At 42.0% G+C, this 27,699-nt stretch overlaps 1 protein-coding gene across 1 annotated transcript in view; it reads right to left on the reverse strand.

Annotated features, from left to right (window-relative positions):
* The window catches only part of HGD (homogentisate 1,2-dioxygenase), a 53,990-nt gene that overhangs the window by 10,959 nt on the left and 15,332 nt on the right, over nucleotides 1-27,699 (reverse strand). The window contains exons 5-11 of the mRNA XM_001164938.6: nucleotides 13,426-13,485; nucleotides 11,608-11,699; nucleotides 8,711-8,745; nucleotides 7,806-7,885; nucleotides 7,100-7,199; nucleotides 5,152-5,276; nucleotides 2,439-2,543 (exon numbers count right to left, since the gene is read on the reverse strand). Of these exons, the coding sequence (XP_001164938.1) occupies nucleotides 2,439-2,543; nucleotides 5,152-5,276; nucleotides 7,100-7,199; nucleotides 7,806-7,885; nucleotides 8,711-8,745; nucleotides 11,608-11,699; nucleotides 13,426-13,485 (597 nt within the window). The remainder of the gene's footprint in view (nucleotides 1-2,438; nucleotides 2,544-5,151; nucleotides 5,277-7,099; nucleotides 7,200-7,805; nucleotides 7,886-8,710; nucleotides 8,746-11,607; nucleotides 11,700-13,425; nucleotides 13,486-27,699) is intronic.

Raw genomic sequence — 27,699 nt, forward strand, 5'->3', positions numbered from 1 at the left:
ATACAGGATCCCATCACCCAGGTAGTGAGCATAGTATCCAATAGGTAGTTTTTTCACCCTCCCCCTTCTAGTAGTCTCCAGTGTCTATTTTTCTCATGTTTATGTCCATGGGTGCTCAATGTTTAGCTCCCACTTATAAGTGAAAAGATGCAGAAGTTGGTTTTCTATTCCTGCATTAATTTGCTTAGGATTATGGCTTCCAGCTGCATCCATGTTGCTGCAAACGGACAGCCTAATTTCTGATCAAACAACAGAAGTCTGGGCTTGTCATCAAGGTGCAATAATCACTCATATGACTTTTTCCTCTTGCTGTGCTTGAGGCAAAATGAATTAACACCAGCTAAAAGGATTCTGAACTGCTTTTTCACCCTGCTGAGCCCACATTACATGCAACTTATTACCCCGTGGGTCTGAGAACCAACGGTGCCTGCTTCTCAACCTCAGATCAAGTTGACTAGAGCTGAGATGTGCAGCAGAAGGGATGCTCAGAGCAAAGTAGAAATAGAAATAAAGCAAAATCCAAGTTTTGGTGTAGATGTGCTCCTCTTTGGGAGAATATGGAGATTCCAGATTGTATCCATTGGCAGAAAAGTCTGAGAAGTGGTTCATTGCTTTCCTACCTTTGTTTGACTTTCAGGTCTAAAACACAGCATTTACATCCGTAGTCTTCATAGTGGTAGTGTAGAGATGGGATAGGTTGAGGGACGAAATTATACTTTTTAAAACTCTTCAGAATTCTTTAGTGAGAAGGTTGATATTCAATTTAATTGAAATCAACAATCATGTTCCCTTTCAGATGCCATGTAAGAGTCTGGAGATTCAAAGATCATGGGGATCGATTCCCTGCTTCTTTAGCATTAATTGTGGGGTGGGGGTTGGGCAGCTAATTCTACCTGAAAGGGTCAAGGAAGGCTTCAAAGAGGAGGTGACATTTGAGGCAGGTCTTCAAGAATGAACAGAAAGAAAGAAAAAGAGAGAGAGAAAGGAAGGAAGGAAGGAAAGAAGGAAGGAAGGAAGGAGCATATGTACCCTTGAACCTAAAATAAAAGTTAAAAAAAAAAAGAAAGGAAGGACGTGGCAGGGATGGGGGAAAAAGGGAGGGAGGGAGGGAGGGAGGACTAAGGAAGTGGGAAGGAAGGGAAATGACATTTTAATCACTGAAAACACATCAAAGTGCACAGAGATTTTGTTAAGAGGAGAGAAGGCTAAAACCCCAGTGCGTTGACAGAAGGGAGAGGGGCAAGAGGTGATACTGGAAAATGAGTCCAGGGACAGATGGTGAAGAGCATCAAACACCATGCTTCAGAGTGCAGACTTAATCTTAAGCCATGGGAAGCCTGCAAAGGCTTTCTAATGAAGACAGTGGTGGCATGATCAGAACTGAATTTTGGAAAAATAACTATTGCAGCAATACAGAGAAGATCGCATCTGTGTAAATTCAAATAAAAATAAACCCAACCCTTATTGCTGTAAGAATTGACATTTCTTCAACTGTCATGGGACATGATCTGAAACTATTAAAGCAAAGGTAGTGAATCACAAATAAAGCTTTATCAGTGTCTCAGGATCCTTTTTCGTGCTGTTTGTTTGGGGTCTGATGTCTCACTTTTCTTTTCCCCTTTGCTTTTATTAAGAGTTGCTGCTGTTTGGAGAGGTAGGTTTGTCCCCCCAGAGATAAACTGAACTGGCTCACGATAATCCTTTTGCCTCTGAGTCTCTGACTTCTGCTCTAATTATCCTTCCAGCTTGTGGGTTAGGTTCATCTCTTATGAAGTGAGCTGCAAAATGAACTTCCCCCCGGGGCCTCAGAACCACCACTTTATTAAGAATGTAGGGTCTTGGGAGCCTGCACTGTAGACCAGAGACCATTTGTGGCCTCTGAACTGAGTGAAAAATATGACCAAGTTCATGCTCTAGAATTTCTTTGGTTTAAACTCAAGCACTGAAAGTTATGAGTAACTTTAGAAGTGGGCTGTTCACTCTGTCACTGCCAAATACAGCCAGGAATGAAGGCACTGGGGTGAGAAGTCAGAGATCATAGAGGAGGCTCTTGAGAGTTGTGGGGTCAGAGACTTCTCCAAATTCATAAAGTTCCTTTCTCCTCATTCTACCACCGACATTAACACTTGGTTGTTTTGGGGGATAAATTTTCCACAGAGAAACTAAGTGTTTATCCACTTAGTTTGGCAAATACAAGTCAGAGTATCACCAGTGCTCTGTAGAGAATGAAGCTATGTTCACAGGGGAATGTTGAGTATCTGGCTTCGCTTCCCTACTAGTTGTGTTATTTACTCCCTCACCAAAGGACAAATGACTATATTTAGGGCTTCCAATGGTGACATTGGAAATGTTAGATCTGTAAATGTCAGGGGTCTACTGTGGACCCCTCCCACCCAAGCGTTGCCTCATCCCAAGGCCCCTACAGTGTTCAGACTTACTGCATGGTCAAAGGCCACTGAGTTGATAACCATGAAATTCTTCAGGTTGTACTTGTAGGGTGTATAATTCCCGTGCCAGGCCACAACATTGAACGGGGAGACATCCTAAACACAAAAAGCAGGAAAGGATAATTTTACCATCTAATGCTTTTGTAGCTGTGATCCCACAATATGTACTAAGCATACCTCTTTCTTTTGATTTGATTTTGTTCTCGATTTAATTTTACTGTCCTTTGGGAGAAGTATAACCCTGAATCATTTTGTGGTTGCTCCACACACCCTCTACTTAGCCACTAACCCTATTTTTCTGGTTCATAAGCTGCAGCTGCCTTCTGATCACACATGCAGCAGAAACACAGCACATTCTCCAAGTAGTGCCTTTTCAACAATTTTTAACCTAACTGTGAGGATCTGTGGATGTCAGCAGTTCTCAAACAATCTGGGCTACCTTCTGTTTCCTGGAACAGAGAGTACCTGCTGTGATGCTTCTCCAGGTAATTTCAGCCTAGAGGAGCTTGCAATAGACACAGTGCCTGGGTTGGTGAGTCCAGGAGAGGGGAGAAGGCCTCTAAAAGTTCCAACTCCAAGGACTTGAGATTTCAGAGCAATCCTAACATAATACTTCCTGGTCCTGTCCTGGGGTAGAAGAGGATCAGTGTCCTGCTATAGGAAGGTGGTCCCTTCTGTATCTATGGGTCTGAAAGTGCTAAAGATTTTAATGAAGGCGCTACTCATAGAGGCGTGGTTAGGGTTAACTGGAATGACTAGAAATGTTGAGGTATCTGAGCCTCGCAATAGCGGGAAGACACTGCTCTTCCTGGGCATGTGGAATGAGGAGGGAAATATTGTTATAGGACTTCAGCAAGAGCTAGAATTATAAAGAAGGGTGTTACCCAGTGGTGTGCTGGTAAATATTTAACAACTAGCACTCTGAAAAAAATACATAAAGCATTGACATATAGTGTTTACTGATTTCTAAGGTGTATACAGTCTCACCATGATGATTTTCTAGCTACCAGTATGACATCAACAAATACACAGTTGGACAGAAGCGTGCATATCAGCTTTTGCAAGTCACTATGAATCAGCTCCAGCCCACCAGTAGGGCTACCCAACAGGAACTGAGGTCATATGGGGGATGCAGCTACTGTCAGAAACACAGTCCTAAACAGCGAGGAAGCAGGGGAAGAAATATCCCAATTTGTCTTTCCTCCTGCCTTGTAGTTTCCTGTGGGTTGAACCCAACAGAAGCCAGCTGGCTAGGGAGCCCGGGTGATACAGTCAACCTTCCAGGGCACAGATCATGGCAAAGAGGGAGAATGGATCAGTGGGGACTCACACAGAAAATAACCAGCACAGGGTCCACTTGGAAAGTGCAAACCTTTCGGAGGAGCTACTGGCTGCTTCTAGAATTGTGGTTCTTTAACAATTGTATGTAAACAATGATCTGGGGAACATGCTTAAAATGAATGTAGGTTTCCATGTCCCATCTCCAAAGCTTATCATTTTTTGCAAGGCTAGAGTAGTATCTAAGGATCTGCATTTTTTTTGAGAGGGAGTCTTGCTCTGTCGCCCGGGCTGGAGTGCAATGGCATGATCTTGGCTCGCTGCAACCTCCACCTCCTGGGTTCAAGCAATTCTCCTGCCTCAGCCTCCCAAGTAGCTAGGATTACAGGTGTGCACCACCACGTCTGGCTAATTTTTGTATTTTGGGTAGAGACGGGGTTTCGCCATGTTGGCCAGGCTGGTGTTGAATTCCTGACCTCAGGTGATTCGCCTGCCTTGGCCTCCCAAACTGCTGGGATTACAGGCATGAGCCACCATGCCCAGCCTAGGATCTGAATTTTAAACAAGCCTCCTTGAGGATTTCTGATGCAAATAGCCCCCGAATTTTGAGAGACCTTGACCCAGAGAATAAGAGAATAACAATATGTCTGCTTCAGGGGTTAATTTTAAGTGCCAAACTGGTTGGCCTCGGCTGGTTGGCATTATCTCTAGACGCTGCCTAAGAAGAATAACATACCTTGGAAAATATAAGGAATAAGTCAAATAGACAAAATGAAGCAAACAAATAATGCTAAACAGAAGAGATCTTTGGGTTCTTCTTATTATATGATTATTTTATTCTAATATATATTCAGTACATTTAGTAATATATTATGTTACAGAGTCCATATTACATTGTTTTTATTATTATTTATTAATATCTGTGCCTTTGCTTGTGTCCTGAATTGCCAGCCCGGTGGTACAAACCAAGCCAAGCTAATTAACTGAATTCTACTTGTTTTGTAGAATTGCTTGTATTTGAAATAGGGTGGTATTGGAGAGTATAAATCTTGGCTGATCTGTTAACTCATTTACTTTTCAGAACATATATTATGTTTTCCATACCACTTATAGAAACCTACATATTGCTAATATTTTCATTGCTTGGTGAGTAGAAAGGGCACAACCTTTGGAGTCAGACAGATATGGGTTCAAATTCTGGTTCTGCCACTTACTGTGAAATTGGTAAATTATTTATCATTACTGGCCTTTTCCATGACTATGAAAGTATCATTGACTACTAGAACTATGTGCTTTATTTGTAGTGCCGTAGTGGTATGATAACAACGAAAGGATATATGTAAAGTTTGTAACACTTGCCTTGGCAATCAGTAAGTGCTCAATCACTCTTCATTTCCTCCCTTGCCTGCCAACCCTTTTACTTTACCTGTTTGGCAGCAAACAGCTTGCCCTGGTATTTATTAATGACCGTGTAACCACCTGGTGCTTGGCGATCCTCATACCAGGCAATGGGTATCAAGAAATCACGAGGATTGGCCAAGCCATTGGCCCCTAGAAAACAGTAACCCAAAAGTCTTTTAGAAACTTCCAAAACATAGGAAAGATGTCCATGGTTGCATGAAGAGAAAGGCTTTCTTTCATGTCAAGAGCTACTCCACAAATTGCTTTCATTGCTCAAAGATTCACTGCATTTCCAGTCTGGTACCTTTTAGGAAGACCCAAGGAATCTGGTCAGAAAAAAATTCACAAAAACCAGCATTACTTTCTAAGGTTGTGGAGTGACTATGGTTAACAAAACCATCTTATATGCATTATCTTATCACTACAGGTGAGGGGAAGGGAAGAGAGAAAGAGAACTGAAAAGAGGAAAAGGGAAGATCTGATAGAACTCCAGAACTTTTTCTTTTGAAGGAACCCTTGAATATTCTAGAAGTCATTGACAGTCCTTGATCTCAGATAGAAAGGGTTACACGCTGTTGCCTAAGGCATGCCTCTGCTCCCTAGACAGAACTCAGATTCCAGTCTGAAAACAGTTCTCCAGCCTGAAAAACCCTGTCTGCCACTCAGGAAGAAGAATTTAGGACCTGCCTGCTTACCTTTGCTTAGGAGTGAGTGTTTCCTCCAGAGAAAGGAAATAAATCAAAAGACCAAACATGAAAAACTTAAGTGCAAAAACAATTTAACTCTGAGAGGAGCGAGCTGAGGAGTGTTTTATCATTTCCAGCTCCTGGGCTTAAAAAAATAAGTCCCCGGCTGGTTAGCAAATTATAGATATTTTCCAGAGGGTACATGTTCCACGGAACCTGGAGGCTATGCTGACTATAGAGCAGCAGGAAGCCAGAGCAGAGTGGGAAGAGTGGGCGGTGAACAGGATGACAGACGGCCCACCACGGCTCCAGCTGCCTCTTGCTGCCTCCCACCTTCCTCTGCATATTTGGATTCCTCAGAGGAGTTGACCAGAAGGCACACACTGGCCTGTCCCTGTTTGCTCTAAAAAGCTGTTGACAAGGAAGGGAAGAATTGGGAGATGTGACCAAAGAGTAAACCAAGGGCCGATTTTCCCAGCCATTTCTTTCAATCCAAGAGACAGTTTGAGAACAACCCCTCCTAACATTTTCACTTCCTCCAGCTTGCCAGAAGAATGGGGGCTGTGGAGACCTTGGTTCACTTTGGAATGTTTTAATCTGCCTCCTGGGGTGTGGTTTCTAGATCTTTCATAGCACAGAGTGATGTGTTTTTTTGACTGCTAAGTGTGTGGATTTGGTGGGGTATACACAGAGGTTCATAGACTATGTGTCACCCAGTCCATCCCTCCTTTCCATAGGAATACAGCCCAGGGCATTTTTATGGCCTTCCCATTTTATACAATATGCAAAACAAAAAGCAATCCAAACCAATCCATTATAAATCTCACTGACTTAACAAAAATATCTTCCTCCTAATCACAAAGCTTATTCTCACTTATATGCTTTTGCAAAGCTGTTCCCTTTCCTCTTTACTCTCCTCAACTTTTCATAAAGAATTAGTCAAATTCTCATCTCTTCTGTGGAGCTGTTTCTGGTGACCCGAGCCCACAGTAACCCAAACTTCTATATTCTTTCCTGTACACACTATGCAACCAGAAATCTATTACATGCCGTCTTTATCTCCAATGTCTATATACTATTCTAGAGAGACTTATAGTGGATTGGTTTGGGTTGCTTTCTGTTTTGCATATATTTTCTGGGAAGACACTTGGTCTAGAGAAGAATTTGTCTAGAGAGAAAAGTGGAAGTTTGAGTGAGACAGCGAAGGGAGAAGGATGTTTAACTTTCATGCAATTATCTGAGTCCTACATCTCAAGCGAGGCTTAGAGGCTTGTAATGAAGATTTACCAATTGGTCCAAGGTCAGGTAACTCAAAGTGGACACCATAGACCTCCAAGATGTAGCCCCTGGTCTCCTCAAAGACATCTATGCTGAACCGCATTCCTCTCTGGAATGGAAAGCAGACACTGGTGTGCCCTCTGAAATCACAGCTGTAGTTATAAAGAAGCTGCCCAGAGCCATAGCCCATCCCACATGCAAAAGTAAAGCTCTTGTTTGTTGAGCTGCTTGGGAGGTGACCAGAGCAAACATGAAAAACTGAATTTTTTTAAAAAGAAATTTTTAAAATTCAGTTTAAAAAGAAAAACTGAATTCCTAATCACACATGTGACCCAAGCCAATTCTAGTCTACCCTCTCATTGGGTCCAGAGATAACGGTAAGCCTGATTTAGCCACACTAAAAAAAAAAAAAGTCCACCTTCACTGCCTCTACTGCCATTAGTGGGAACAGGGCCTTATCCAGAGTATATGTAAATATTTAGGAAAGTGCAATGACAAGTGGTCTTTCCTTTAGAATTATGTGCTATATTAAAAGAAAGCAGGCACCCAAGCTTGCTTACTCTTCAGCACATGGAACCTTCTGCATAACTCAGATTCCCTCCTCGTTGCCCAGACATGACAGAGAAATTTTAGAGTTGGAAATAGCAGCAGCTGAAACATCTGACTGCTCCCAAATTAGTGAGAGGCAGGGAAGAGAAGGGGACACATCACCAACCTGAATGACGCAGATCTCATTGGGCTGTACAAGCATCTTGCCAAACTCGGTGTAAATGAGAAGGTTCCCTTTCTGCGGAACTGACAAAAAAAGACAGGGCAGTGGTGAGCAATTCTTTTGGTGTGATAACCATTTCATGAACAGGAAAGGCTTAAGGCTGCATTTGCTTTTCCATTCCAAATGAAAAGAGCTTTATTGAGTCTCTTGGGGAAAAAGATAAATTCTGACAACTTAGATTAGCTATTTTCCTATCTAGAAGAATGTGAATAAAACAATGACTCTGCTTTTTTGGTCACCAGGCAAGGAACTTGTATATGCACAATTTTGTGACATGGTCAAAAAGGGGTAGCAGAAATAGGATGGGAAAGTCACCCATTTCTGATAGTTCCAGTGAAAGGCTGACATTTGCTTGTGTGACATATACACGAAAATGTTGATTCCAAAATATTGATACTAAAAAACCATCAAATATAATAGGCAGACCAGAACAATCTCTGATAGACTTTACATTTTAGATGGTCTCATGAAAATTTGAATTTAAATTGCAGTTACTAATGATAAATGGGCTTTTACTGAGAGAGTTTCAAGGCAAATACAGTTACCGTAATAAGTTAATCCCATTAGTATTAGTCTTCATTTCTTTTCAGCTGCCCAGGTCTCCCACATCAGAAAGGTCCAGAAGAGATGGGCAAAGACAGAGAGACAAGGAAATAGAGTAGGGGCTTTGAGGTACACTAGAAATCTTTTCCAGACCACCTGTGGCCTCTAGACCTCAGTCTCTGGATTGCACTAAATGAAATAAGACAGATTGGAGAATGAAGGAAAATAATGTGTATAAAATTAGAAAGCAGCTTGCGGTTAGGGGTCAATTAACAGTGAGGGGGTCTGAAGTCTTCAGAACTCACCAATCAAGAAGTCCCCATCTGAATTGTAAAAGCATCTGAAACATATAGAGTAATTCTTGTGATTTTCAGTTTTAACATTGTCTAGACAAATTACGTCATCACACAAATCATTGTTTAGTGCCTATGTAGCAAGCTCAGAGCTGGGTATAAAATGGGGAGCAAAATGACCCAGGCTCTGCCCTTGTGGAACTTAGAGTCTAGTGGGGAGTCAGAGAGCAATCAAATAATTACAGAACAATATCATTGCAGACTGTAATGACCCTGTGAAAATCAAGTTTGAGGGAATGAAAGAATAGCGACTTGGTTAGTTTGAAGAATCAGCAAAGGCTTCTTCAAAGAAGGGACACATTTGACCTGATATCTGAAGGTGTTATCTAGGTGAGGGTTTGGAGAAAGGAAAGAATGTTCCAGGCAGAAGGAACAGCAAGTGCAAGTGCTTAGAAGGAGGGCACGCGGCAGCTTGAAAGAAGTGAATGAAGGCCAATGCGGCTCAAGTGGAGAGAGGGGAGGTGGCCTGATATGAGATTTTACCCAAAGAGAGGCCTCCAGAGCCTTGTCATAGGGCTGTGATCTTGTCCCTGATTCATGGCTCACAAGGTCGCTCAGCCAGGAAATGTAGAGTTGGGCTTTGGACACAAATGGTCCAGTTCCAGAGGTAGTGTATAATAAGGCAGGAATGCCATTTGCATACTTTGTTTTGCAAAGCCAGTATATAAGCTCCTCTACTTAAGAATTTTAAGCTTACACAGAACTATTAGCTGAAGCCAAAGTCGGGTAGCCTGCTACTAACGGGTGGTCCTAATGGAAACTCACACACTGTGACCTGGGACTCAAGAACAGCCCTGGGGAACCTTAGAAATTAAGGATATTCAAAGGCACATGTTCTCAGGATCTCCTGAGGGCTGGGTCATGGGTCACTGGTCACTCATATTTGGCTCAGAATACATCAATTCAAATATTTTACATATTAATAGTTTGACTATTTTTGTCAACAATAATTTGGCACCTGGACACATTGGGCCTCAGAGAAGACTCAGAACCCTGAAGGAGTTGCCTGAACTCAGAGCTAAGGTATCAGCAGGGACCTATTGAAAGCGCCTTCAACTTTGGGCTTCTCCTCTGATGGAACTGTTAAGTCCTGCTGAGCCCTGTTTGGTTGACAGTTCTTGATTTTTCCCTCCTAGGAAGCTCTTGATTAGGTTCCTAATTCTAGTTCACAGGTCCATTCTAAAGGATTTTCTCCATTGTCTTTTTCTTCTTTTTCTTTTTTTTTTTTTTTTTTGAGATGGAGTCTCACACGGTTGTCCGGGCTGGAGTGCAATGGCATGATCTAGGTTCACTGCAACCTCCGCCTCCCGGGTTCAAGCAATTCTCCTTTTTCAGCCTCCTGAGTAGCTGGGATTAGAGGCGCCCACCACCACGCCCGGCTAATTTTTTGTATTTTTTAGTAGAGATGGGGTTTCACTATGTTGGCCAGGCTGGTCTCGAGCTCCTGACCTCGTGATCCGCCCACCTCGGCCTCTCAAAGTACTGGGATTACAGGCGTGATCCACTGTGCCCGGCCTCCGTTGTCTTTTTCTAAAGACAACAAGAATGACTCCCTTTTGGGTACCCTGTTTGGTTTCCAGTTTGGAGGTGTATTCTAAATGGTCTACTCCATTGTTTTTTCTCCCCAAATTTAGCTCAGTTGGCTTGCCTGCGCATTCGCGTGACTGTCATTTTTGTGCATAAATGAGAGACTGAGCTCCTCAGCTCTGAAGAGAAAGGGCATTTTGTTCTTCCCAACTGAAAGGCACCCTGGGTGACTAGGGGCTGAGTTGCAGTGTCTGAGGGATTCATCCCCTGTGATGTGCAGTGGCCCTACAGGGAACCCCCCCAAAAATAGTTTTGTCCCGGAAATACATATAAGAGCTGATCACTTGGCATTTTGAGGCCTCTCAGAGGTGCTAGATCTCTGGAGAGAGAAACTGAGACAGGTAAGAGGGTGGAAACGACTCGGTGGTGAAACACTGTGGAGTCCTGCCTACATTCAGTACACCAATCCACCACCCACAAAACCCCTAGGTCACAGTTCAGTTCCTCCTTTTAAGAAAAAAAAGTGGGAAACAAATAATCTAAGAATGAGGAAAGACAAGGAGAAAGGTGCCTCTACTTGCAAGTGTTTGTGTAAAATGGAAAAGTTCAAGGGTATGCCAGAGTTTCTAGTACTCCAGCTGGTTACATATTACAGTCTGTTGTGCACATTTTAAACCAATGGGAAAATTGTATCATTCAGAGCCCAAAGGTCAACCTGCAACTACAGAGTTTCTAAGTTCTCTATTTCTCTGTTTTCTTTTCTGCCTGCTTTAAATCTGCTGTTATTTTTCTACTGAGATAAAAACCACAGTTTGGATCTAATGTACACCTTATATGTGTTGACTGATGTCTTATGCCTCCCTAAAATGTATAAAACCAAGCTGTAGCCCAATCACCTTGGGCACATGTTCTCAGGATCTCCTGATGGCTGTGTCGCAGGCCATTGGTCACTCATATTTGGCTCAGAAAAATCCTTGAAATATCAAACAACAACAACAAAAGGATATTTGGACTCAGACTTAAAGTCAAAATGCCTTTCGATCTACTCCTGCATTCCAGGGCTCCATCCTCCCTTTTCTGTTTACATTGTTATGTGATGTGCTTGTTTATATCACTGATGTTCAGTCAAGATAAATGCCTTTTGTCTCATTCATTATCATTGTCAATAAATATATATGAATATTGCCTTGAGGAGAAAACCAATAACAAAAACAACTATGTATGTGCATATGTGACTTCACAAGAGTGAAACCTGGAGTTTGACTTCTGGCCAAAAGCCCTTAGAAGATGGGCATGTCCTTCCCTAGAACTGAGCCACTTACCTGTTCTCCATGGAGGTATTGCAGAGGAAAATGTGGATAGCAAGCCCATTGTTAGACTTTATGTCTCCAGCTCCACACAAGGTATGCAGGCCCTGGGAGAGACCCACAGAAGAGGGAAAGGTTAATGTGAACGGTGCCCAAGAGGCAGCCCTTCCACTGGTCCCTGAGGGTCATGAGGCACATTTCTACTAGGGTCTTCCCTTTGGGACCGGTGGGACGTTTGGAATCCAGGCAGCCTCTAAGGAGCCTGAATTTACTGACTCATGTTTGGTAGTTTGTGGTTTACCCTAGTCTCCAGCCATGGCCTAAATCTGGGTTGTCTTAGTGGCTATATCAGAAGAACTTACAGAGTATCAGTTCATTACTTGGTATTTTATCAATTTGATGCTTGACATCAACTGGAAGAAGAGATTCTGTTGGAGGTACCATCAGGCATCTAGGAGGCTTGGGGAGGAAGGTTGCAGCATCAGGGACCAGTTAATGCCTCTCAAGTACACTCCACTATGGGCAGCCCTCTGCTTATGGATAGGGTCAGCCTAATCTCTCTGGAACAGGGCAGAGGACTGTATTCAGATGGACTGTAATTCTCTCTGCTGTGTGACCAGATGATCCATAGTGCAAGAAACCTTAACACATGGGTCTTCTCAAAATAGCCCTCAGCCCCAAACCTGCAGATGCAGAGCCAAAAGGAGAGAGCTCTGCACCTCCAGATATCTACAATTCACACAAGAAAGGAGATGGGGATATCATTTTGTATTTTAACTCAATTTGTAAGTTTAGGGTATATTTAAGTGAGTCTACAAAGAGTTTGGAGCACTTAATAAAGATGAGAACTTCAAGATGTTTCCAACAATTTATCCTATGGCTCGGCACTTGGAGTGTCCCTACGTAAGCCATGAGCTGGGGCTGGTCTGCAGAACCCTCCACTGGTCTCTTTGAGCCCCACTTCCTTAGAGCTCCTTTCTCCTCTCTCCCAGATACTCCTTGCTCTGCACAGTTATTCCAGTACTCCTGGGACCTATAACTACCAAACAGAGCTTCCAATCAGCATTGTACTAACTAGAGTTGCCATGTTGAATTGACGCCATTCTAGCCCAAGCATCTACTTCAGGGAGATTTATGAACTTGGATGGGAAATATTTTATATTTACTTTTGCTAATCTCTGAGTGAAATTTATCATTTCTTTCAACTAATATGAATGTAGGCAAAAAACCACAGCAGTATTAGAGGTGCCTGTAACTTTATCAATGATAAAAATCATGGATATCACATTATAGTTGTTATAGATACCTCAAAGTATATTTATCTCATACCAGAATTATTAGATGTTTTCCATAGATATTATGATTTAGTACATTAACAAGAAAGCACATGAATGACTATAAACCAAATCAAATTTGTTTTTAATAGTATTTTTATCGTTATATTTCAATATCATTAGCTTCTTTGTAATTTTATATAATTTATTTTATATATTTATAAACAAAGACATCATCAGACATCAGACATCAAAGTGAGCAAAAAGGTTAAAAGCCCCCGTTCTAGCCAAAAGAAAGGAACTTAAGTAAGAAAATGTTCAATTGTCATTGGCCTTTCTGAGATATAAATAGTTCATGAATACCCTCTGGTGTCAGGGGCCATATGGTTTCTGTAAGTAAGACATCCCTCCGCCAGCCCCCAAAGCATACGCAGGTGGTTTTGTCTCTGCTGCCTCCTGATAGGGCTGCTTCTGCTTGGCATTCAGGCTGCAAATGGTTGGCTCACTCACCACAGAAGAGAGGAGAGCAGTAGGAAGGGTGTGGATGGGACTGACTTACACTCACAAAGTCTACTTTCTTCTGAGATGCTTTTGGAATCTCAAATGGTTTCCATCTAAGCTGGAAAAAAAATACACATACAGAAAAATTACTTCACAAGGGTAAACCATAGACCTTCTAAATAAATAGCATCAATTACATAGAAAAGAAAGGACAGCTACCCCCTCTGTGAGGCTCTACTTGTGATTTTGTTATATTAAAATGATTATCCATCATTTCCTTAAAGGGACTCTGTTAGTGTGTATGTTATTTGTGCACGTGCACACGCATGTTTGTGTGTTTAAAACTATGTGAATATAAACTGCTTTTGTTCCTTAGCACTTTAGATTATAAAAATAAAACCATTGCTTCCTTTTTTAGAAGCTATTTGTTTCTTTTAACATTTTGCCCAGGCACATCAGTGAGTTTTGACTGATGCTGCTTTTCATGCTATTTATAATCAGGTCCCTTTCCTGGCATGCCAGCCTCCCTGTGTGGGCTCCTGACACTGCAGGGGAAGGTTCTACTTCTACTTCAAGCCCTTAGAGTTCTAAATTGTTTTTTTAAGAGAAAGAAAGAGCACCCAGCTGAGATCTGATTTGGTAAATGCAGTACCAGCTTCAGCTGCTTCACCAAACCCCACGTTTGTCCCTAGGCTGCCTGACAGTTCAGTTTAAATCACAACAATCTTTAATTTAATAATGAAATGATCTAAGGAAGAGGGGAGGAAAATCAGCAGGTTTAGGCCCTTCTTGAAGTGTCAGCCCAGCGCTTATTAATCAACTTGGCAGCAGGCCTGACTTATCCAGGCTGGCAGCTGATAAGCCCAGCTGCCACGTTTCATGGAGCGACCTGCACCCTGAAGACTAGCTCCACTGGCTGCAGCACCTGGTCAAGGTGGGCTTGGCAGGGCCTCCATCAGGTCACAGGGCTCAACTCATTCTGTATTTCAGGGAGGCAGCCAGATGGGAAAGGAAGCAGCAAGTGGAAAAGGCAGCCTTGGGATTATTTTGCCTCTCTGACACACACAGTCAGGCAGCAGCCTTCATTTTTAAAAGCAAAGCAGGATGGTCACATTAAAAGATACTTCAAAAGGATGTAAAATGTTGATTTGGGAAACAGTGCTGAAATCATGCTTCAGAAAGAAGGAAATGCTTTAGGACTAATTTCATTAAGGATGGTATCTCTTAGGGGTATAATAGGGGGACCTGAGGGCAAGGATCTAGGAAATGGTTTCTCAATCTTGGCACTATTGACAGTTTACACCAAATAATTCTTTGTTGTGGGGAGGTGTTCTGTGCATTGTGGGATGCTTAGCATCATCCATGGCCTGCCTCCACCAGGTTCCAGTGACATTCCACCAAGCTGTAACAACCAAAAATGTCTCCAGAAATTGCCAAACATCACTTGGGGGAAATTTTCTCCCAGTTGAGAACCACTGACCTGGGAGGATATTTCCCTGACATCAGGAAGTGCCACAGCTAAGCACTGCTGGATTTTTTAGGGGAAGTTCTGGTCTACCACTAACCATTACCTGCTGCTTCCTTCTATAGTAACAGAGCAGAGTATTTATACCCAGGAAGATTGTTAGGAAGACAATACTACCTAGAATCTTAGTTTCAGAAAGAAAATCCAGAAAGAGTCATCTTTCTGGATTTCCCAGTAGAAGGGATTTAAGCATCAGATCAATGGTTGCCTGCGTAATCTTTTAGCTCTATCCAGAGATTCTCAATTCTGGCCACTCATGAGAATCACATGGAGAGCCTTTGAGACCAAGACCAAATTAAATCAGAATCTGTGAAGGTAGGGCCCAGACATCGGTATTTTATAAAAGTTCTTCTAATGTGCAGCTAGGGTTTAAGAACCCAATCCAGAGGTTCTGTGATTCTTGTATTGATGAACCAAGCATCATACTCAGAAAAGTCCATCCAGTCAACAAACCAACCAGCCCACCAACTGATCAATCAACTAAATTCTGGCATCTTGGGCCATACGTGGCAGTGACAATGCCAGTTACTAAATAGCAGGAGTGATTAATTAGTACAAGTCTAAGGATTTACAAATCTAAGGAAAAAAGTGATCAAGAAAAAAGAAGAAAGAGCAAGGGGAAAGAAAGAAGAGAGAGAGGGAGAAATCCCAGTAGCAGGGGATTTTCTGCCTGGTTTGTTGTACTGGGACAATATCTTTGTACATCTGCCTGATGTTAAAATACCTGTGGTAAGGCCAGGGGCGGTGGCTCACGCCTGTAATTCCAGCACCTTTGGAGGCCAAGGCGGGTGGATCACAAGGTCAGGAGTTCGAGACAAGCCTGGCCAACATAGTGAAACCGCATCTCTACTAAAAATACAAAAATTAGCTGGGTGTGGTGGCATGCACCTGTAGTCCCAGCTGCTCAGGAAGCTGAGGCAGAAGAATCTTCTGAACCTGGGAGGCGGAGGTTGCAGTGAGCCAAGACCTCACCATTGCACTCCAGCTTGGGTGACAGAGTGAGACTCTGTCTAAAAAACAAAAAACAACAAAAACAACAACAACAAAACAAACAAACAAAAACCCTGCTGTGAGTGGTAATAAAGTCCTGGCCCTCAGAGAAGGGGTTTGTCTTCTTTGAGTGGAAAAGGCTGAGCCAGAGAGACTGATGGGTTGACCAGGTCAGCTGGTCATTTTTCAAGGTCTTCTGTAGCACATTAGCCTGCAAGTCATGAGAACAGAGAGCCTGAGGTGGTGGAAGAAAATGCAACTACATTTCATAGTGAAGAGAACATACCTTCAATAGGGCCCACAATCTGGAAGAAGCAACGACCTTGATGAACCTTCTCTAATGCAAAAAATGATCCCCACCAAATGACAGAGATAGTATAGGGAGAGGAGTTATTTATCTGTTGGCCCTGATGGCAGAAGATTATTCAGAGTCGATATTCAGATCATACTGGGCCTGTATCATGAAGGATAAGAAAATCCCCAAGGTGGTTCTGATAAACTCAGTACTCACAAGAGAAAGCAGAGATTTTGGTCAGGAGCGCTGATGTGATATTTTGATAAGTGTGAGGAGGGAGATTTGAGCAGAGGATTAATAGGAAGAGTCCATGGAGTGCATGGTACAAACATCTACTAAAGCCAGCTGCAGCTTTATTGTATGCTGTGGAGCAGTAACTCTCTGAGCCAAGGCCAGACCAAAAGGACTGTGCACTGAAGACTTGGTTTTTGCTACTGTCTCTGTTCCCGTTTACTCTGTGATCTTCAGGAAAGCCATTTTCTCTCTCCAAATTTTGTTTTTTTCTTACATATAACAACGGGTGCTGGTGAGAACTATAATTCCATAATTCTCTCCAGAGAAGAACCTCTGAAAGAAGTAAAGGATGCTTGCTGACTGATTTAGTCCTTGATATGGACTAAATTGTGTCCTCTTCCAAATTTGTGTGTTGAAGCCCTAACCTTCAATGTGACTATGTTTAGAGATGGGTTTTAAAGTTAAAAGAGATCATAAATGTGGGGCCCTAATCTGATAGGATTGATGGCCTTATAAGAAGAAGAGATCTCTCTCTCTGCTTGCACTCAGAGGATAGGCTATGTGAGGATACAGTAAGAAGGACTGTCTTTAAACCAAAGAGGAGCCTCACAAGACATCAACCCTGCTAACACCTCGGACTTGGACTCTCAGTTTTCAGAACTGTAAGAAGATACATTTCTGTTGTTTAAACTACCCAGTCTGTGGTATTTTGTTATGGCAGCTTGATCAGACTAATATAGTCCTACAACTTTTTAAAATAGTTTATTTTATTTATACTATACACTATTGTTAAATAGCTTCTTCTCTATAGAATTTACTTATTAAACATTTCAAAAATAATAAAATCAATTGTAATGCCCAATGCAATGGCTTGACTATAGTAGGCATTAATATTTGTTGAATGACTGAATAGATGAATAAATCTAAGGCACTAACAACATTGCTAAGAACAAGAATAAAGTAAATTTTTGAGATCTTTTTTTTGGGGGGGGTTGGAGTCTCGCTCTGTTACCCAGGCTGGAGTGCAGTGGCGTGATATTGGCTCACTGCAACCTCCACCTCCTGGGTTCAAGCGATTCTACTGCCTCAGCCTCCTGAGTAGCTGGGACTGCAGGTGCATGCCCCCATGCCCGGGTAGTTTTTGTATTTTTAGTAGAGACGAGGTTTCACCATGTTGGCCAGGCTGGTCTCGAACTTCTGACCTCAGGTGATCCACTTGCCTCGCCCTCCCAAAGTGCTGGGATTACAGGCATGAGCCACTGTGCCTGGACCGTGAGATCTTTTGGAATTCAAAATAACATTTAGGCAATGTCTAGAAAATCAAATATTTCTAAAAGTCCAAAGGTAAAATGTCAGTTCTTCACACGTGTAAAATCGTCACTTCCATATCTTTTCTTTTTTAAAAAACTTTTTTTCCAATCCTGCTCCTTCTGTAGATCACTTCTGTATCTTTTCTGACTTTCTGTTCAGTTGTTCTATCAACTGTTGAGAGAGGGGTGTTGAAGTCTCCAACTAAAATTGTGGATTTGTCTATTTATCCTTTTAGTTGTATTATTGCTTCACATATTTTACAACTGTATTCTATGAGTTCTATTGGACGATAAACTTTTACTTGCTAGAAATGAGGTGGTCAAAAATAATTTGAAAGCATCTTTAAGGGTGTCCAAAGTTAGAATTAAAAATTACTTAAGATTACCAAAGGAGGAAGACAGAATTGGTATCAACATTTGATTATCAAGATTCAAAATTCATGCTCAGAGATGAAAAGAAAATATTAGATAATTGGCCTAAATATTTCCAGTTAGAATACCGGGAGTTGAACTAGATGATCCAAGTATCCCTTTCAAAACTGAAATTGTTTAATTTACTGAGATTCCCTCCAAATTTCCCATGGACTCAACTAGATTGGATGACTTGAGTACTCTCAACAACACTGGCTGAGGATAGACAGACATATCATTAGAAGTCAGTACCACCTATCCAAGAATTTTGAAGTAATTTCTAGGTGAAATAGTCATCATAATGTACATATTAGTCTGTTCTCACATTGCTATAAAGAATTACCTGATACTGGGTAATTTATAAAGAAAAGAGGTTTAACTGGCTCACAGTTCTTCAGACTGTACAGGAAGCATGATGCTGGCATCTGCTCAGTTTCTGAGGAGGCGTCAAGAAATGTACAATCATGACAGAAGGTGAAGCAGGAGAAGGCATGGCTTACATTGCAGGAACAGGAGTGAGAGAGAGAGAGAGAGAAAGAGAGAGAGAGAGAAAGAAAGAGAGAGAGAGAGGTGGGAGGTGCCACACACTTTTAAATGACCACATCTCATGAGAACTCACTCACTATCATGAGGACAGTACCAACAGGGATGGTGCTAAACCATTCATGAGAAACTGTCCCCAAGATCCAATCACCTCCTGCCAGGCCCCACCTCCAACATTAGGGATTATAATTTGATATGAAATTTGGGTAGGGACACAGATCCAAACCATATTATTCTGCCCTTGGCTCCTTCCAAATCTCCTGTCCTTCTCACATGTCAAAATATAACCATGCCTTCCCAGCAGTGCCCAAAAGTCTTAACTCATTCTAGTATTAACTCAAATGTCCAAAGTCTCATCTGAGACAAGTTAAGTCCCTTCCACCTATGAGCCTGTAAAATATAAAATAAGTTAGTTACTTCCAAGATACAATGGGGGTATAGACATTAGGTAAACACTTCCATTCCAAAAGGGAGAAATTGGCCAGAACAAAGGGTCTACAGGCCCCATGCATGTCTGAAACACAGCAGGGAAGTCATTAAATTTTAAAGCTCCAAAAAAATCTCCTTTGACCTAATGTCCCACATCCAGGGTACACTGGTGTGAGGGGTGGGCTCCCAAGGCCTTGGTCAGCCCCACTCAGGTGGCTTTGCAGGATTCAGCACCTGCGGCTGCTCTCATGGGCTGCCATTGAGTGCCTGTGGCTTTTTCAGGTGCACGGTGCAATCTGTGGATGGATCTACCTTTCTGGAGTCTAGAGAATGGTAGCCCTCTTCTCATAGCTCCACTAGGCAATGCCCCAGTGGGGACTCTGTGTGGGAGCTCCAACCCCACATTTCCCCTCCATACTGCCCTAGTAGAGGTTCTCTGTGAGCACTCCGCCCCTGCAGCTGGCTTCTGCCTGAACATTTAAGTTTTCTATACATCCTCTAAAATCTAGGTGGTGGCTCCCAGGCCTTAACTCTTGTATCCTGTGCACCTGCAGTCTTAACACCACATGGAAGATACCAAGGCTTATGGCTTGCACCCTTTGAAGTGGTACTTGGATCCCTTTGAGCCACAGGAGGAGCTGGAGCAGCTGGGATGCAGAAAACAGTGTCCTGAGGCTGTGCAGGGTAGCGAGGCCCTGGGCCTGGCCCACAAAATCATTCTTCCTTCCTAGGCCTCTGGGCCTGTGATGGGATGAACTGCCCCAAAGGTCTGTGAAATGCCTTTGAGGCCTTTCCCACATTGTCTTGGCTATCAGCATTTGGCTCCTTTTTATTTATGCAAATTTCTGCAGCCTGTTTGAATTCTTCTCCTGAAAATGGGCTTTTCTTTTCTACCACATGGCCAGGCTGCAAAATTTCCTAACTTTTACACTCTACTTCCCTTTAAATACAAGTTAAAATTTAAATATAGGTTTAAATCTAAACTTATTTTTAAATTTAAGTTCCAAATTCAGGTCATTTATTTGCTCATGCATGTGGGCATAGGCGGTTAGAAGCAGCCTGGTCACATCTTGAATGCTTTGCTGCTTAGAAATTTCTTGTACCAGACACCTTAAATCATCATTCTCAAGTTCAGAGTTCCACAGATCCCTAGGGCAGGAGCACAATGCAGTCAAGTTCTTTGCTAAGGCATAACAAGTTTGACTTTTGATCTAGTTCCCAGTAAGTTCCTCATTTTCATTTGAGATCTCCTCAGCCTGGACTTTATTGTTCATGTCACTACAATTTAACAAGTCTCTAGGAAGTTTGAAACTATCCCTCATCTTCCTGTCTTCTGAGCCCTCCACACTCTTCCAACCTCTGCCAGTTATCCAGTTCCAAAGTCACTTCCACATTTTCAGGTATCTTTATAGCAATGTCCCACTCCTTGGTACCAATTTTCTTTGTTAGTTCATTCTTGCACTGCTATAAACAAAGACCTGAGATTGAGTAATTTATAAAGAAAAGAGGTTTGATTGGCTCACAGTTCTGCAGGCTGCACAGGAAACATAGCAGCTTCTGCTTCTGGAGAGGCTCAGACAGTTTTCAATCATGGCAGAAGGCAAAGATATGACGGGAGCATCTCATATGATGGGAGCAGGAGCAAGAGAGAGTGGGGGGTGGTTGCATAATGGGGGTGGATTTCTCACGAATGGCTTAGCACTACCCTCTTGGTGCTGTTCTCATGACAGTGAGTTCTCATGAGATCTGGTCTTTAAAAGCGTGTAGCACCTCCCTCCTCTCTCTCTTGCTCCTGCTCCTGCCATCTGAGATACCTTGCTCCCCCTTTGCCTTCCACCATGATTGGAAGCATCCTGAGGCCCCTCCCAGAAGCAGAAGCCACTATGCTTCCTGTACACCCTGTAGAACTATGAGCCTCCTTTCTTTGTAAGTTACCCAGTCTCAGGAATTTCTTTATAGCAGTGCAAGAATGGACTAATACAATGTATAAATAGTTGTTAGCAGAGAGATCCAGGGTAATTTGTGGTGGTGAGTTTCAGTCCAGACTAAGAAAGATAGGAAGGATTAAAATAAAACAGTGGCTCACTTGAATTCTTCAGAAACTTTGGAAGTTTGAGGAAAAAAAGGTAGCATGAATTATGTGGAGAGAAATCAGGCTTTGGTTGATCCGTTGGAGTTCTTTGAGGCGATAGGCAAGAATATAGATAATGAGGATCCAAGTCACTGTAATTTAGATTTCTAAAAGTCTTTCAGGCCAAGCGAGGTGGTTCACGCCTGTAATCCCAGCACTTTGGGAGGCCGAGGCGGCCAGATCACCTGAGATGAGGAGTTCGAGACCAGCCTGGCCAACATGGTGAAACCATGTCTCTACTAAAAATACAAAAATTAGCCGGGCATGGTGGTGGGCACATGTAATCCCAGCTACTCGGGAGGCTGAGGCAGGAGAATCGCTTGAACCCAAGAGGAGGAGATTGCAGTGAGCTGATATCACAACACTGTACTCCAGCCTGTACTCAAAAAACAAAACAAAACATAACAAAAGTCTTTCATGAGGCTACAAATGAAGATGAGCCATCAAGGATGAAAACTTGGATTCTCATTTGACCTTGTCCTTGAATGTAAAGCTAAGAGCTTTAAATCCATTACCTAGCACCTAGCACGGAGTATAGAACATAATAGTCACTCAATAAATATTTGTTGGATGACATTTAATTCTCACAACAACTCTCTGAGGCTCCCTATGATTATTATTATCATCTCTATTTTAGAAGTGAAAAAACTGATGGTTTAGAACAGTTAAATTTTCTCTACTAAGAACTGATGCCAACACTTTCTCAGACCCTCTTACTAACCTACACCCTGAGCCCTTTGATCTTAGCCTGTCTTGACCTGTTTCCCAAATTATTCCTGATCTCCTTGGCTCCTAAACCCAAGCTTTCCCTCCTTTTAATGGTCTTGTACCTGGTCTTCCAAATTGACCTTTGTTTACTGTTCCTCCAGTGCTGAATCACCCTGGCCAGTCTGATTCCTGGGACACTAACCCTGCTTAGGTCCTTCAGGGTTAATGTTTCTTGTCTAATCCCCTTATATTAATTATTTCAAACAGTATTTATTGAACCTCTCTGTGTGCCAGATTTTATGCTAGATGCTGGAGGTGAACATGACATTGTCTCTTCCCTCAGATAATCCATTACAGAAGATCCTGGAAATGTGAAAACCTCATGATAGAAAAACAAGGAAGTGGATCAGTGCAAATAACTTTGGAAGAGAAATGTAAATAGAAATGTTCTCTCAGGAATAAGTCCTGGCACAGGGCCTATTTAACATTCTTATATATGGAAAATAAGAGATATAAGCAATGAAATCATCTGGTTTGCAGACAGCTCCAATATCTTTGCAAGAAGTGAAATGTAAGTTGATGGAGATGAAATGTAAAAAGAGCTAGCAAGCTGTCCAAAAGGGCTGAGCAGGGGAATGTGCACTGTAATGTTGGCACACACCACTGAATGCATTTAGAGAAATGCAATCTAATTTATTTATAGAATGATAGGATCTGAACTATCAGGGAGTAAATTCAACAAATACTTGCGATTCTATTTGGAAGAAGGCATGTACTGGATACTGCAGATCAGATGAAGATGATAGAGACATAGAACCTTAAATACTCTGAGAAATATTGAAAGGGCATAATGAAGAAAGTATTATTTAAAATGAATCATAAATCGTGAGTGAGATTTAGATGGGTGAGTATTTGTGATGGAAGAACAGGAAATCCCAGGTAGATAAAATGACGATGGTTCTAGTGTGACTGATAGGTAGGGGACATGGAAGTGAGTGGAGAGTCTGAAAGGCTGTGATAGTGAATCAGAGCTCTTGAGCTCTTATCTGGAAGCCTGCACTGGATTGGCTGGGCAGTGGAGGGGGCGGGTGATGGTTAGATTTAAAGATTTTTGAGATGATAATTTAGCACGCTGATTCTGGCAGCACGGTGTGGGATAGGGAGGGGAAGACATAGGAATCAGGTAGAAGGTCATTAAAATAGTCTAGGTAAGAAGAAATGAGGTCTGAACCAGGTGGAGGTAGGAAAAGGAAAAAAGGAACCAGAGAGATCCTGAAAGCACACTCTACAGCAGAATTTCCTAAAGCGCAGTCCAGCACCAACCTGCATGGGAGTCATCTGGGGAGACTCCTGAGTACCACCTCAGACCTACTGAACTGGGATCTCTGGGGAGCAAGACTGAGGAATCTACATTTTCAACAAGTCCCCTGGTAACTCTTATGTATACTCAGGCATCACCATTCTATGGACTTGGCACCTGATTCAGTGTAGTGAGCTAGGAAAATCCTCTATTGCTCAAGGAGTTCCTCCTGTTAGTTTGTCCCACTTGATTATTTCTTATCAACAACTATCCCTTCATCTCTAAGGCAAAGAGAATCCAAAAGAGTGGGAATCCTTAGTAGATATTTAGAGGGAAAAAGAAGCAGAAGGAGAGAATTATGGGCTAGATTGTGTTCCTCCTCCAAATTCATATGTTGAACTCCTAACCCCCTGTATTTCAGAATGTGACTATATTTGGAGATGGAGTCTTTACAGGAATAATTAAACTTAAATGAGGTTACTAGAGTGGACCCTAATCTGATATGATTGCTGTCCTTATAAGAAGAGGAAATTTGGCTATAGACACAGAGGGAAGATGATGTGAGGAGCCAAGGAGAAGATACAAGTCAATGAGAGAGGCCTCAGAAGAAAGCAACCCTGCCGATACCTCAATCTTGGAATCCAGAACTGTTAGAAAATAAATCTCTTTTGCTTAAGCCACCCAGTATCTTTTTGTTATGATAGCTCTAGCAGTACAATACAGAGGGGAAGGGGAAGGTTGGGGTGAAGAGAAGGAGAAGAAAAGAGGAGGATAAGAAAGACAGTAAGGAAGAGGAGGGGAAGAGAGAGAGTAAGTACTTCCCCTTCTCTCAGAGGGGAGATGAGGACAAGGGGGAGGTGAGAGTTGTGTTAGTCCATTTTTATGCTGCTGATAAAGACATTCCCGAGAAGGAGTAATTTATAAAGGAAAAAGGTTTAATTGGACTTACATTTCCACGTGGCTGGGAAAGCCTCACAATGATAGCAGAAGGCAAGGAGGAGAAAGTCACATCTCATTTGGGTGGCAGCAGGCAAAGAAAGAGTTTGTGCAGATAGACTACCTCCCACCAGGTCCCTCCCGTAACACGTGGGAATTCAAGATCAAGATTCTAGTTCAGGACCTTGAAGAATACTTATTTTGCAGGTTTGGGAATCATGCAATGTCATGGAACCCAGGGAAAAAAGGGGATTCAGGAAGAAAAGAAGGAGGTCTGTTGTTCCAGGCTGGGATGTAGAGGAGAAAAGGATTATATTTAGCGTGGATTTACTACATAATAGCAAAAATGGAAAAAATTCAAATATCTCACAATATTAGGAATTGTTTTATAAACATTTATTGGATTATAATATCATATCAAAAATATCTACACTCAAGAAGTTTAAAAAGACATGGAAAAAGGTGCAAAATATGATATTTAAATAAAAATAATCTAAGACTGCATTACACCATCAGCTTAATTATAGTAAATATATATGTAACTGATTTTTTTTTAAAGCACTATTATAAGTGTATTCACAGCCTCTTCCTCTTCCCTTCCCTGATCTCTGCAGAAAATTCAGATTTGCCTATTCTCACTGGAGTCCTTTGAACTCCAGTATTGCCATGGAGGTCACTGTTATGTGTGTGTTATCCCACATAACACCATGTGTGATCCCAGCCAAATGGGGTAGGGGATCTACAGTGCAGGTATCATTTTCTAGAGGCAGAATGTACAGGGAGGAAGAGAGAAGCCAACAATCAATGGTGACAAGGCATGAAGAGCTTGGGGAAGGTGAGAGGTGAGGTGAGAGAAGACAGATGTGAGAGGGTTGGAGTCTGGGAAAAACTGGAAAAAGGGGATTTTAAAAAGTGTTGCTGTGGGTCATATATTGGATACTCTTTAATGTCTTCAGGAAAAACAAGTAAAGATTAACTTTTCTTTTCTCTTTCTTTTCTTTCTTTCTTTCCTTCTTTCTTTTCTCTTCCTTTTTTTTTTTTTTTTTTTTTTTTTCTGAGATAGGGTTTCACACTGTTGCCCAGGCTGGAGTGCAGTGGCATGAACAGGGCTCACCACAGCCCTGACCTCCCAGGCTCGAGCAGTCTTCCCACCTCAGCCTCCTGAGTGCCTGGGACTACCGGTGCTTGCCACCATGCTCAGCTAATTTTTTTTCACATTTGTGTAGAGCCAGGGTCTTGCTATGTTGCCAGGGCTGGTCTCAAACTCCTGGACTCAAGTGAACCTCTCATCTTGGCCTCCCAAAGTGCTGGGATTACAGGCATGAGCCACTGTGCCTGGCCAGATATTATTTTAAATTACTCTTGGTTACTGGCTACATGGGACCCTAGGAATTATTTATTTACATATATGTACAAAAAGAAAGGACTTGAAAGAACCCAAAACATTAGAAGTTGTTAACTCTGTGTTAGTGGAATTACTGGGCATTGACACTTTTATGTAAGTTTTAAATAAAAATATGTATTAATTAGACAGTGATGCACTATTGTGTAAAGAGGGTATAAATATTTTCAATAGAGTCATCTGGGCAGGCTGAATTGCATAGGGTTAAAGAGTGAATGAGGGTGATAAAGTGGGTTTAGATTATTTCTCAAGGAGTCTGGCTGTGACTAGGACAGACTTGGGCAAGAGAGGCAGGAAAATCCAAGACATTTGTGGAGGGAAGGGGATTTCAGGATGGCAAAACCTGGAAAGTTTGACAAATTAGACAGCAAATACCCTGTAAGGGTATATTGTTTTGAAACTTTTTTTTATAATTTGCATGTACTAGAGACAGAAGGCATTTTATGATATGTTCTTTAATTAGCTTTGAGGTATTTCTCACTTGATCCAAATTATACTGGTTAAGAACCAAGAGGTAATTCTCTCAGCTGAGTCTTAACTGAGTCAAGAATCTGATTTTTCAACAATCAAGAGGTTAGAATGAAATAATAAGAAAAATAAATTTTAAAGGACTCTTAAAGAGAAGTGCTAATTCAGGAATTCTAGCTGAAATCTGTAAAATCATGGTTAAATTGGATGTAGATTAGTTCATTAAATTCTGAGACTTCAGAAATTAGAGGCAGACACATAAAATTAGGTATACTTCTTATGTGAGGTATTAATGAATTGAATTTATGTCCTCAGGCTGAATTTAAATACACTCAAAAAGAGGTTGCATTAATTCTTGGATAACTGATTAAATATACACTAACGAAAATGAAGGCTTTAGGGGGAGCAGCCCCCAGTCTTCCTGAGAGGGTATCAAGGATGACAGTGTTGATCACATATTGCACGATGCTGCCTTTGGGACTAAATGTTACACTGGAGGAATCATCAGGCAATCCTCAGGTCTTCAAATTCCCAGAGATGACTAATGTGGATAGTTGGTGAAGCTGATGAAGTATTGGATTTGGTCTATGACAGGTGAAGACATACCTATCACACAGGCTTCAGCTGGGAAGGACTGTCAGAGGGGTGCCTAAATATAATTTTCTCAGCCTTTCTTGCTGAGAGTCTGGAGTACATATTTGGAGGAGGTTATGAGGGAGAAAGTGATGAATGCAAAATGCTGTGGTTAAATAATGAAGTGTAAAATTGGAAAGAGATATTAACTTGTAAAGAAGGTGTAAAAGAAAAGACAGAAGGGTAGATTTTGCAAGATCAGCCAGGGTTTATCATGGAGAGAGAAGTAGTTGGCGGGTGACAGAGGTCACAAGTCAGAAAGATAATAAATTGCTACCTGGTTGGAGCCGGTGTTCACAGAGACACTGAGACACTATTGAATTCTGAGGCACATCTCTCCCAGTGTGTGTGAAGACAAGGTCTCAAAGGAGCAGGGAAGATATTGGAGAAGAAATTCATTTGGTGGCTACCATATAGAAAGTGTTCAGGGAATTCAAAACAGAAGAAAGGCAACAAGTTCAAGGACAAAAGCAAAGCCATTCTAACCATAGGTTAGAATGGGAAACATGGGAAGCGGGGAGAAGGGGAACAAATATGGGCTGAGGGTCTGCTAGAAAACAAGCAGAAACTTCCAATGCAGCTATTATTATTATTGTCATTATTATTTTGAGATGGAGTTTTGCTCTTGTTGCCCAGGCTGTAGTCCAATGGTGCAATCTTGGCTCACCACAACCTCCGCCTCCTGGGTTCAAGCAATTTTCCTGCCTCAGCCTCCCGAGTAGTTGGGAATTCAGGCATGCACCACCACACCTGGCTAATTTTGTACTTTTATTAGAGATGGTGTTTCTCCATGTTGGTCAAGCTGTTCTCGAACTCCTGACCTCAGGTAAGGCTGGTCTCAAACTCCCAGTCTCAGGTGATCTGCCTGCCTTGGCCTCCCAAAGTGCTGGGATTACAGGCATGAGCCACCATGCCCACCCTGATACAGCTATTTTGATGCCTCTGTATTAACTCAAGCTTTTTAATCCAGTTGCTTCAAACTTCCTGGTCAAAATGTATGTCAACTATTTATGAAAT

Source organism: Pan troglodytes, chromosome 2 (assembly GCF_028858775.2).
Source record: "Pan troglodytes isolate AG18354 chromosome 2, NHGRI_mPanTro3-v2.0_pri, whole genome shotgun sequence".
Taxonomy (NCBI): domain Eukaryota; kingdom Metazoa; phylum Chordata; class Mammalia; order Primates; family Hominidae; genus Pan; species Pan troglodytes.